The 12,046-nt window shown below is 43.2% G+C and overlaps 1 protein-coding gene across 6 annotated transcripts in view; it reads right to left on the reverse strand.

The window, feature by feature from the left end:
- LOC6735932 (venom metalloproteinase 3) overlaps positions 1–12,046 on the reverse strand; it is a 44,535-nt gene that overhangs the window by 15,740 nt on the left and 16,749 nt on the right. For all 6 annotated transcript variants that reach the window (XM_039291362.2, XM_039291366.2, XM_039291365.2 and 3 more), the window contains exon 4: positions 9,473–9,568. In XM_039291362.2, the coding sequence (XP_039147296.1) occupies positions 9,473–9,568 (96 nt within the window). The remainder of the gene's footprint in view (positions 1–9,472; positions 9,569–12,046) is intronic.

The following is a 12,046-nucleotide window of genomic DNA, read 5'->3' on the forward strand; positions in this document are numbered from 1 at the left end:
GATCTAGATAAGCTGTGTTTCTCGGTCTCTCGGTTCGTTTTTATCGCCCCTGTAATTGCAATAATTATTTGAGTAAAACAGAGCCCGCAGACGTAACCTTGAGAAAGGTTAGAAACAAAATTGTTGGCTGAACTTCAAGACTCCAAAATGCTTTCGATTCCATTTGCTTGCGACTCCGTTTCAGTTTTAATTGGCCTTTTGTTTATCGATCGGCGTGCGAGCACCCACTTGGCACTAGGCGTGATCAGGGCTAATTAAGTCGCGGAGGTAATGCTATAATTAAAATATTACCAGTGAGTCAAGTCAGCTGGACATAAAAGCTACTGCGATAAATGACCACCAGCTGAGATCATGTTTAACATGAAACGCATTAAGGAAATGGAACTGTAATTGTTCTCGGTCCGAGTCGGCTACATATATAAATTTATCTAATGCTAATGCTGATTCTGACTGGAATCGGTGGGAATGCGCTGCCCATCTGAAGTTCCCATGCGGGCAATTGGGCACAAAACGAATGACTTAGGCAGCGAACTTGATTTTGCTCTCAATATATTTGAGCACTTATCGAAAATGCCAAAAACCCCAAAGCAGCACCAAACGGCAAAGTTCAATGTCCTCGCACACGCGACTTCGGTTAAATGTCAGCAAAACAAAAACGACATGTGCCATAAACAAATTGCAAGCGAAGCCAAGCAACAAATTGCAACAGATGACATGGGCCAAACAGTCGGCGCACTGAGAGAAACCATGTATTGTGCAGATAAAAGCTGCAGATTAAACTCAACAGCTCAACTATCTTGTATAGTAAAGTTGGATAGTATCTGAAATTTGAACTAGCTGCATTTAAAGTGTGAATCGGTATCACAGCCCAGTTTCTTTCGGTGCCTATATGCAAATCCAGTGCGATTGGAAATTATTCGAGCAGCCTCCTTTTCTTCGCCCGTCGCCGCATCGCTGGGCACTTGAAATATGATCAATATTTGAGTTAGCGACACTTAAATGGCTTTTGGCACACAGTGCGTATGATAAATGTGCGCGATAAACGCCTGGCATTCACATTGAAAGTCATTGAAAGACAGCGGAGAAGGTGTCAACAGGCTGGGCAAACAACTTCATCGGTTTGCTCGGGTCTCTTCACTTTTCACTAAAATAGTCATTAATTCTGCATTCGTCGCATTTATTTGGGCTGCGAATTTAGTTTTATTTGCCGCTTGGCGGGTCTTTTAATTTGGCTCGACTGACTACAATTTTTCTCGGCATGTGGCAGTTAAGCGAGTGGTAGTAACAAATTTTTCGTGTTCCACTTTGGCTGCGTTTTCCGCATTTCCACCGAAATGCCAGCAGAGAAGCAGAAATAAAAAAAAAACAGTCAAGGCGTTTTGGGCGTATGTTGTGCTGATTTCAGACTTACTTAACGTTTGTTTATTCGACTCGGGTTTGTTTCGCTGTTAGAGTTCTGGTACATGTGTTATGTAACTGCCCAACTGTGATAGCCGGTAATTTCCAAACGCCTTGCCTTGAACGCAATTTATGCGAAAAACCAATTAATAAATTAACCAAATGCGATTTATGTGCTCTTATGCCCAACGTGTTGAAAGTTCGGCCGCGTAATTGCCACTTAATTATAGGCGAAATTAAAAGCTTTTACTTGTTTCCTAGCAATCTGAAATGGGAAAACTATCGAAATGGGAGAGGAAGTGGGTATTGAACCTCTGAATGTAAATAAAAGCCAAATGAAAGGGGTATGCTAACATAAGTGGATTCACTTTACGCTGATTGTAGTGTTTGAGTATGTAATTATATGTTTGTTTGTTTGGTATGAAATAAGTCATAGCTTTGCGATATCTCGTAAATAAGAACCGTTTAAACTTATGTGCAACACCATAATACTCTTGCCAATAAGTTAGGTGAGCTGTATCCCAGCTTCAAGTTGCCTTAATTCCATTTGACCCACTAACTGTTCGCTATATTTCCCAAGATTCCCACAGCTGCGTGGCCAGCATTAAGATCCAAATACTTTGAGATAATCGCGGACCTTATAATTTCCCGGCTGTCGGCAAGTGCTATGAGGCCAATTACACGTCGCTCGATATCGGATAGATCGGATGGATCGGATGGGGGGATAAAGCAGGGGGATTGGCGGGGAAAACAGCAAATTGCTTTCAAATCACGCAGCTTACACACCGCACAGACTTTGGCAACGAGTATCTGCTTTCAGCTGGCCCAAAATAAAGTTGTCCGATTCCGAGCTGTCTTGTTTATGTAATCACCCACAACGCGATTGTTATATCTGCAGGAGCACAGAGCCGATTTGGAATTACGCTTACGTTTACGAGCTTAGAGCTGTTTTTTCAGCCTTTCAGCATTTGAGTTTCTTGCGGCGCCTTTCACACATATTTATCTGTCAGAAAGTGCAGATAGACAAGTCTGATTGGCACCTGCAGAAACGCCCAGCGATCGCAATCAACTGACAATGAGCTTGATTGATTTGTGATGATATTTTCGTTCGCTCCTTCCTTTATTCAATTAAATGTAAATCATTTTAAAGTATTTCTCCCCACTCGATCGCAGATAATCAGCACACGGCGGTTGCCTAATGTGACACGCCACAGAAAAGAGTTCACTGAACCAAAAATTTACTTACAATCAAAATTAACACCTATTCGTATTTGTTTTTGTGCTTTTTTTGGCCAAGAGCATCAAATGTGCAAATACCAAAAATTGGCAGACACCGAAACACAGCAGCAGCGGATAAAGCAATACAAAAAAATCACTTTGCGGTTTGTAATTTTGGGAAATTAGCATAATTTGTGCAAATTCATGACACGAACATTCGAATCACTTTGAGCGGCGATCATCATTATAGTCATGACGGTTACTGTTTGCCGAGCTCGGTGGCGTTACCGCCCAAAGCCGATGGAAAATGGCTGTCAATTGGAAAAGAAGTGGTCTGTGATCGCCCAGCAATCAAATTCAAATGCAAATCGCACTGCATTTGTATTTATAAATGTCTGCGTTCAGGTTTACACTGCCTAGCAGTCTCGATCTAGAAACCTTGATTTAAACACATAATTATGCTCTTTTCGATGCGCCATCAATGGAAATGCGTTAAGGTGTGTGCCGCTTTGGTTTTTTTCCCCCATTTTTTTCGGTTATCATCTTGGTCAAGGTTAGATCTAATCGGCTCTTAAGATCGCTGTTCAATGCGAGTGCATGTAGTCGTAAACTACAGACTGACAATGAGAACAAGAACGGATACTAATGCCTCGATAGTTCAGCCGGAGATACCCGCCGTGTTAACAGTTTGTTTACATAAAGCAGCTCGTTAAAAATATTCCGCCGAACCCACCTTCGGGCGGCCCACTCAGCCATGGATTCTGGGCTCTATATTCTGTATTCTATATTCTATATTCTGTATCTGTATGTGGTGTATGTGCGCCCCGGCTGGTCAATGAATATTTATACGTGTAAAAGAATAAAAATCGACCACCGCCCATGGCTGCAGTCCGGTGGCCAATGGCTCAAGAACCTGGCCCACACAGCGGTTCTCGGGTGCTGCCCCACTGCAATCGCGGCAATCAAAATTAATTTGCTCACAAAATGTATCTGCCACTAGAACGCACTTTGCCGTGGCTCTTTTGGCTGCTCGCCAGCTTTTTTTGGTATAATTTGTTGTGATGTTTGGTGCGTTGGTGCAGCAGCAGCAGCAGCAAGTTCAATGCGAACAGAGGCTTAGAATGGGGGAAAGACGGGGCTATGTCTTTCAAGTTGCCGCGCCAATGGCTCCGGCCAGATGGAAAAGCATTTGGCCAAGTGGGTAGGCAGCCAGGCAGGCGCATGAACCAGGCCTAATGAAGTTCGAGTCGTATGTCAAAGTCAAGTGGAGTCGACATCGACATCACAATCGGGTTTGAGTGACTGCAGGTTATCCTTGCACTTAGAAGTGTCTCAGAAGTGAAGGCCTCTCAAGGTTGACGTACTGGGCGTGTGACCACCAATCAGCTGCCAAAGAATCAATCTGGTCGAACAATCTTATCTAGATTGAGGTGATTTTTGCCACCTGAGGGAGGCTTTTACTTACTTCGTTCTAATCCTATTTAAATACCAATCTAATCTTTGTGTTAATCGCATATAGATTTCCAAAAACGTTGTGTCTTGATTTATGAACGTCCCCTTTCATTTGCCATCGATTAATCGGCTTAATTGAAATTGGATCCACTGGCAGACACCAGAGCCCCAAATTGAATCCCCATCAGCGGGCGACTATCAAATTTAACTGTCTTAAGCGTGAAAATATCAGACTCGTGCTCAGCTCCCCTTCCCGAAAATAGTGTTTGTGGGGGTAAGGCTTGACGTAACCGATATGACCGTTTATTAATATGCAATATGCGGCCAAAGTCTTGGAACGGCACCCGCCAGAAATGTTGTTATCATCTGGTGGCTTGCCACATCGCGTCGCACCAATTAAAAAACATTTTTCACGAGGAAATTGCAGCCACAACCCAAAAAAGGAGGAAAAAATTTGCATTTTGATTAAATAATACGAGCAACAGGCTGTAATTGAAAAACGGTTACTTGGCGGCACTCAGTCCTTTGTACTCGGGGCATGCGTGGCGATCGTGGCGCCGAGATCGTGATGGATAGCGGTGGCTTTCAATCGTGTCACGCTGCCATCTCTTGTTCCAGCCGCATAGTTTCCAGATCCACAGATCTGCATATGAGCTGCTAGGCAAAGTTGGCGCTTATGAATATTGGTAACACGCTCGTTGTTATGTCGACTCGAGTTAGTTTCACTCTAGTTTTCCTTTCGGACAAGTCGAGTTCCTTGCGGCTATCGGGTAACCGAAATCGAAAAACGAAAGACTTAGGCAACAAACTCGTCAGTTGGGGGTTGTGTCGTCCGCATGAAGCGATTTACTATATATATATATACGAGCATATGGGTGGGGTATCTTTGCCAATTTGCAAAACTATTTTGCATTAATTTCGCTCCAACCGAAACTCATTGCACAATGACCACAGCCGGATCAAGTGGCTTGAAAGTTTCGGCTTTAATCAGCCAAAATCCGATGCCAATAAAGACATCAAATTGTATAACATTTGTAAATGTCGCCGGCGCATTGATTGCACTTCTCCCGCCTGAATGTCAAGCCACGTTTGCCCCATAAATTGTGCAATTTAACACTTGACGATGATGCGACTGCGGCGGCGGCTGCAAATGCAAATCAAATCGGCGGTCAGCCAGTTATTCAAATATAGAATTTGCAGCCAAGAAGAGCAACTATCGAATACACGCGTTTGTGCATACAGTGAACTCTTTGTAAATATCAAGGCTAGCAATTAGTTGGGAAGGTGAGAAGACTTTGGCTCTGGCTGCCAAGAAGAAGAGCCTCTCTTGAGACGAATAAAAACTTGTTTGGCACTTTGGACATGAGTGTTGCTTAATGATGACGCCGCGATTGCCGTCTAATAGAGTTGGCCAAAATGCTGAAAGCCGTGTCCAAATGTCGCCAGTGCTACCTGATAATTCTGCTCGTTTTGTTTGCATTGTTGTTGCCCCACCGTTTACAGAACTCTGATTGTTTAAATGGCAATATTGATATTTGCAACGCGCCTTCAAATGCCAACTGAAAAAAGGGCAAACCGCATTAAAGGCGAGAGGAGTGTGCCAAAGGTGTGACTGACAAAGTTCAACAGTGGCGAGGAAATGAAGAAGATCGATCTGAAATAATGTTTACATTGCATTATACTTTATAAGCAGATGGTAGATTGCTAAGCAAAAACCTAAATGTTAGGGATTCAACTGCATTACAAGCACAAAATATGTTCTGAAACAAATGACTTGAGGCACGAACATCGTTTCAGTGCGGAATGTGTTACATAAAGGCCGTGTACATCCCCCTCTAATAATTTAAACTTCCCTAAGTTACCTGAAGATACTTTTACCTGCTTGTGCACCTTACCCAAAGGTTTTTGAAAGCCCATTAATAGAGAGATGCATATCACGAGTGCTGCATAATTGCTCTTACGTAAGCCACTCTCTCGTTATGAAAGGTGGCTGAAATGCATTTCGTGGATTTGTTTTCAGTTTCAGGGCCAAACTTTTCAGAGCAGCGGGCCATAGTAATTAGCAGTCGAAGCGCCGACATAAGATGCATGCATCACCTGCAGCCAATTCATCAGGGACCCCACGCATCGACTTTTTGGATTTTGGATTTGACTGACGTTGGCCGCAATTAGCATTAATCAAGCTGCCTTGCCGACCCCTCCCCGCCCCGCAAAAAATACTTTATTTGTTCAAGTGCATATACACAAATGACCGTAAGCACTGCGGGCAAAGAAGAGTAACTCAGAGTTATTATTACAATTTGTTCGAATTGTCTGGTTGGTTCCCTTGAGCTCGTTTCGTTTTGATAAATTCCCTGTGGAGGGGGGCATGTAATTGGCCAAAACAATTAGCCGTCTCCAAAATGAATGTCATCAATTTTTGGAACTATTCGCCAAAGAGCCGAAGAAACATAACTCAGACACTGAGAGTAATTGGCCGTGAAATTAATATTCGCATGTAAGAGTTTCTCTGTGTGAAATTACGAGTCAATGTCAACATTGATTGGGTCAAATTGGAAACATTACCACCGCTGGCAGTGGGTGGCTCAAACATAATGGACACCGCACTCAACTCGATGTTCAAGTCCAGGTCGACCGGCTAAGGGCATTCGCGGCGACCTTCAACCTCTGACATGTACATATTGAATCGCATTCGATTTTCGGTTTTTTTCTTTCCCACACGGACAGATGATGAATAACTTGTGCTATGGGATGCATCATTTTCAAGTATAGCATCTGAAGACGGTGGGAACAGTTGGCTCGCAGCTCGTGAAGAATCTATAGACTCCAAGCTGACTAATGAAGCTTATTTAATAAAAATCATTGGGCCAGCATTTTTCGCTGTCAAACGATAGCAAAAGTGCGAGTATCTGATCAAATGGTGCGTGTAAGTCCACTCTTGAGTAAGCTGTAATTAAATTAAATCGCCGGCAAAAACAATGTGGGTTTGAAATTTCCTTTGAAAATGTTTTGCAATGGGCTAAAAGCAGTTCGTGTCTTAAGTCTTTCGTACAGTGGACAGGCCGAAGATACAAATGCTGAAAAAAATTAAATATTTTATGAGGGTATCCAAGTGACGGATTTCTTGGGAATTATATTTGTCGAAGTAGTTTTGAACCGTATGAAGCTGTTCTTTTTGAAATCCTCTAATTACAACACTGATTCATCCCACTGTAGTAAAATATTTTGAATGCTCTGCAGGTTTCGTCAGCGGCAACAATTACCTAAAGTAATACACACATTTATATGGTCGACAACTGCTTCGGTGGCACTAATTAAGTGGCCATAAATGTGGCGTTGGAGGAGGTGGTGCCGGCTACTCAGCTTGTCGGCATTTCTTGAACAATGATCCGATCAACCGGGCCAGCAGAAGTCTTACGCAACTATCTTCGACTCAGCCATCTTCGACTTCTGGTTAATTACAAGTCGGCAGCGTCAGTTTCATCTCGGTGGCGAGAAGTTTGAGAGCCCGTCCGTTTAAGGTCAAAACCGAAGCCGGAAGCCCCACTGGATTTGGTCAGCACAGCTGCGTCCCAGTGCTTTTGGCTTTGGCTTTGGCTGTGGTGTTGGTTTTGGATTTGGCCAATTGCGAAACTTTTCGCCGGCTTTGCGCCTCCAAATGTCAGGCAGCAAACATTTTTCATGCTCACATGTGTGCTGACTATTTTCTACATATTATTTATGAATTTTTCTGTTTGTCGGCCGGTGCAGCGGCGCACTTGGCCATAACAAGTCGGTCAAGTCGGACCGGCCAGACATTGCTGTTTGACCTTTTATTGGCTGTCAGTAATTATTATCAGAAATACACATTTATTCCTATCCAACTTTTTGTTTAACAAATTAAACCCAAGCAGACGTCAGCGCCGCTCAAGAAATTGCCAAAATAAAGGCCCCGAATAAAGCGGAGAGGCTAAGTTGAGGCCCCAAGACTTTTGGCTATGAAGCTTGTTTATTGACCTTATTGTCTGCCAATATTTGTTGGCCATTTCTGAGTCCGCCGCTCATTTGTTGTGCGATCGGCCAGTTGATTATTAATTTGCTTGAATTGTGACATTTGCTCTTGTGCAATTCTCCATGCAGCCCAAGCTGAAAAGGTCTCTATCTTTCGGTTCTTTTTCCCACCAGACTTTGTTGTTGGTCTGCTCTCAATTTCCACCCGCCTGCCATGAAATGGAAAAGAAAAGAGCCCACACACAATGGCCGGTAATTAGGCAGACTTCCTCCATGCCGAGAAACTTGTTCCTGCATATTGGTCTCCATTTCCGCTCGGGGCCATGTTAATTGCCAATTGTCTTTAAATTGAACGTCATCAGAATGTATCTGATGCTGGTCAAAAGGCAAGCGCTTTATTAAATTGGATGCTAAATAAAAGCATAAACAGGAATGGCGCACAATGCCGAGTATTATGGCAACCTTGGTAATTGGCGGTGAGGAAATACAATACAATACTTGCAATTTTTATGGATTAATGAATGAAAAGTAAACTGAATACAGTGGCTAAGAATATTCTGTTCATTGCTGCGCCTGAAGGTTAAACTGACCATTTACCAAGGCCGCAAGTTATCTATGCTGATTCCTAACCATATCGGTACGCCTAAACGCTCGTATTTGTTCTAGCAACATGAACACTTATGGCCTAATGCAATATATCGTGGCATTATCGCCCATACGCCATCACAATTTGCACTCCTGTCAAATTGGCCCAAGGTGCTCATAGACAACAAAGGAGTACGACCGACTGATGGGGTATACAGAGCAGTCGATAGATATGAGAGCTGACAAAGGATATCAAACTGCTGCCTGATGGCTTGGAACAGCTAGATAATTATAGGCATTACCCAAAGTTCTTCAGTTACGCTTTAGAAATCCGACAAAGTTAATTGGGTATCCAATGGTCGACCCTGGACTTTTCTGCAGCTTTTTTACGTTGGCCATTTACATTTCCAGCTGCCTATTTGGCCCGAACACTTTTGCGGCGATAAATTAATGCTTAATCAGCAGAAATTGTCTAAATCCGCAAATTATCCGCCATCGCTCTGAATATCCGATCAACGGGCGTTTAATTGTAATGCCCGCCGCACAGACACTCAATTTGAAATGGGCGACAGCCGGCAGTTAACATGGCCAAGACCAAAACTGACCATAACAATGGCCGTCTGTCATAACAACAAGAAAATCTATCGAACAAGCACCAGCCGATTCGGAATCGGCATAAAAAACTGTAACAGAACAACGCCAAGAACAACCATTAATGGTCAGCGCTAATTGAAATTCTTGTGGCACGTTCACGGAGTGCACTGCAAGTGCAGCAAAACGACCTTGGGAGGTGGGTGGGGGCGGGCCTGTTCACATTTGCACCACTTACCATTATCAGGTCGCCGGTTTCCATGTGGCGCCGCATCAAGATCGCGGCCATGTTCTTCTCGTCCTGGAAAACTTCGCCCACATCGTTGCTGTTGTGCTGCAAAAAAGGAGTGACAACATTAAGTTTAATTAACAATAGTACTAAAATTGTAATTATAACTCGATTAGGCAGTATATCGTACTAATAAAATGTAAATGATGTTTGGATTACTTATTCAATTACCAGCAATCCCATCGATTGATGTCAGCAGTTAAAAATGCACTGCAAATTGAGCAAATATATATACCACCAAATCTAAATACAGCCAATCAAATCATAACACACGCTTTATAAATTTTGGACAGCTGAGCGGTGATAAAATATAATTTGTATAAAAATGCAATTAAATAGCCATTTTACATATTTTTACGGGTCTAAATTCCGCACATTCCACGTGATGTAAAGCAAATACATGCTACACAGCCGCAGCTGGCCATTACTAAAATTTAAGGCAATTCTCGTTTTGTTTTTTCCCGTGGCATAACAAATGCACAAGTATTTGGTGGCCACCGCAGCTGAGTTGGCCAAGACAAAACGCGTGGTTAGTGGGTAAATTTAATTAAATGCAACTTTGGCTGGTCAGAAAAAAAGGTGGCGGTGGTAGGAGGACTTGGCCACTTAGTCAGGAGCTGGAGGAGAACCATGGAGAACCAGTGGAGGCTGTAGCGGTACACCGCGCTTTGATTTATGCTCGTGGCTGGCAAATGTGACGCCTCAGCATGCACGTCACTCATACGCCGTGTGTGCCGCGGCAGACTTTAGACTGACCATGAAAATGGCGCTGCTGGCACGGCTTAAAGCCTAAGCTTCTGACATTTGGCCAACTGCTCTAGATGCGATTTAGATTTCTGCCACAGTCCAACTGTTTCTCAATCCTGTGACATAGACATTCGATTCGGCGTTTCTTGCATTGGCTATTCAAGGCGAGAGCCGAGAAAATACCCCGGGGATATTAGCCGCGAATTAGCATAAATTTAAGCATCAACGGCTTATCTTCGGGCCCGCTGTGGTCAGACTAATTAAATTAATTGCCCCTGCGTAGCCTGACCATTCAATTCAAATCAATTCGCTTCCATTCAATTGGATTGGGTTCTGTAATAAATATCGAAATAAATGTAATCTGACACTTGACATCGGCCACAGCATTTGGCATTGGACCGCGTCCGAGGCTCAAAAACTTGTCGTGCCGGCACTCTATCAAATTACAGGCATAAATCATAACTGCCCCCGTCCGAGTATCCGAATCTACAGTTACTAATCGCAGTACGCCCGACTGGAGCTATAAATGGCATTACATATACGTACTCGTATGCATCAAAGTGAGTCAAGTGCCAAAATCTGGGTAAAAACAGACTCGGAGCCATTGGCCTTTTGTTTGATGGGAGCTGTCAGCCAGAAGATAATCTAGATTCGCATTCGTAAGATGAATGAAGCCTCATTAAAAAATATTCAATTGCTCTTCAAGGAGTCGCGTTTAGCAGTTGAAGCGACTCCTCAACACCAATCACTTATATCAGATTAAATTCTCTTACTTCATTTATGGTTATCAAATCAAATTCCTTCAATATTTCTATTCAATATTACAAGCGCTGCTTACTTATATTAAATATCCTTTTTAAGGAAATATTTGTTAGCCACTTAACCAACCCAGAACACCCTTAACAGCAATTCGGCAGAGCTGGGCAATTATTTATCGCTTCGATCGAATTACCGAGCTGTCCAGAACGGGGCGTGGTTTTGGCCAAGTCGGTTAGGTTTGTTAAGTGACCGCCAAGCGTGTGGACACGCAGCAACAACGACATACTCAAATTTTTCATGTGCAGCAGGCATTTATGGCTTAATTCGTTGTTGCTGTCGCCGGTTGGTTGTTGTAGCTTGTTGTACCGCTGTTGTGCAGTTGTTGTTGTATTGGCTAGTTGGACACGACGACCTTGTGGAAAAATAAGTTCAAAGCAACAAGTGGCAAGTGGCGACCCCCACGCCACCACACGTATTTCGGCTGCCATGAATCCGAGTCCAAGTCCGAATCCAAATCCAAATCCAAAGCCGAATCCGAATCCAAGTCTTAGCCCGATTCAGAGTGTCGAGTTGTCAACGCTTGGAGCTTGGAGCCTGGCCAAGTGTTTTGGCCATATAGTATTTATGAACTGTCAATTGGCCACTTATTCTGCTGCTCCGTTTGCTCTTGACTCCACTTTGCATGGACATGGGGACCCATTCTGAATTTGACTCTCCCTCGGCTGCACTTTTAATTAGTTGACTTGCAAATTGTAAATTGTTTGCTGTCGCGCATTTTTTCCCCTACTTTTCCACTTCGATTCCACTTCCATTGAACCCAGCCATATATAGTATATATATTTTTTTTATTTATGGCGCCGTAAATTTTTTAATTACAAATGGCTACAAGACATTATGCAGATCTCTTTGCGGAGATTAGGCTCTGGCCGGAATGTCTTTTTGTTTGGCTGCAACTTTTGTCTTATGTAAGCGGTGAATTTCTCGACTGCCCCAAGGGACTTGCTTTGATTTTGGTCT

Source organism: Drosophila simulans, chromosome 2R, assembly GCF_016746395.2.
Source record: "Drosophila simulans strain w501 chromosome 2R, Prin_Dsim_3.1, whole genome shotgun sequence".
In the NCBI taxonomy this organism is placed as follows: Eukaryota; Metazoa; Arthropoda; class Insecta; order Diptera; family Drosophilidae; genus Drosophila; species Drosophila simulans.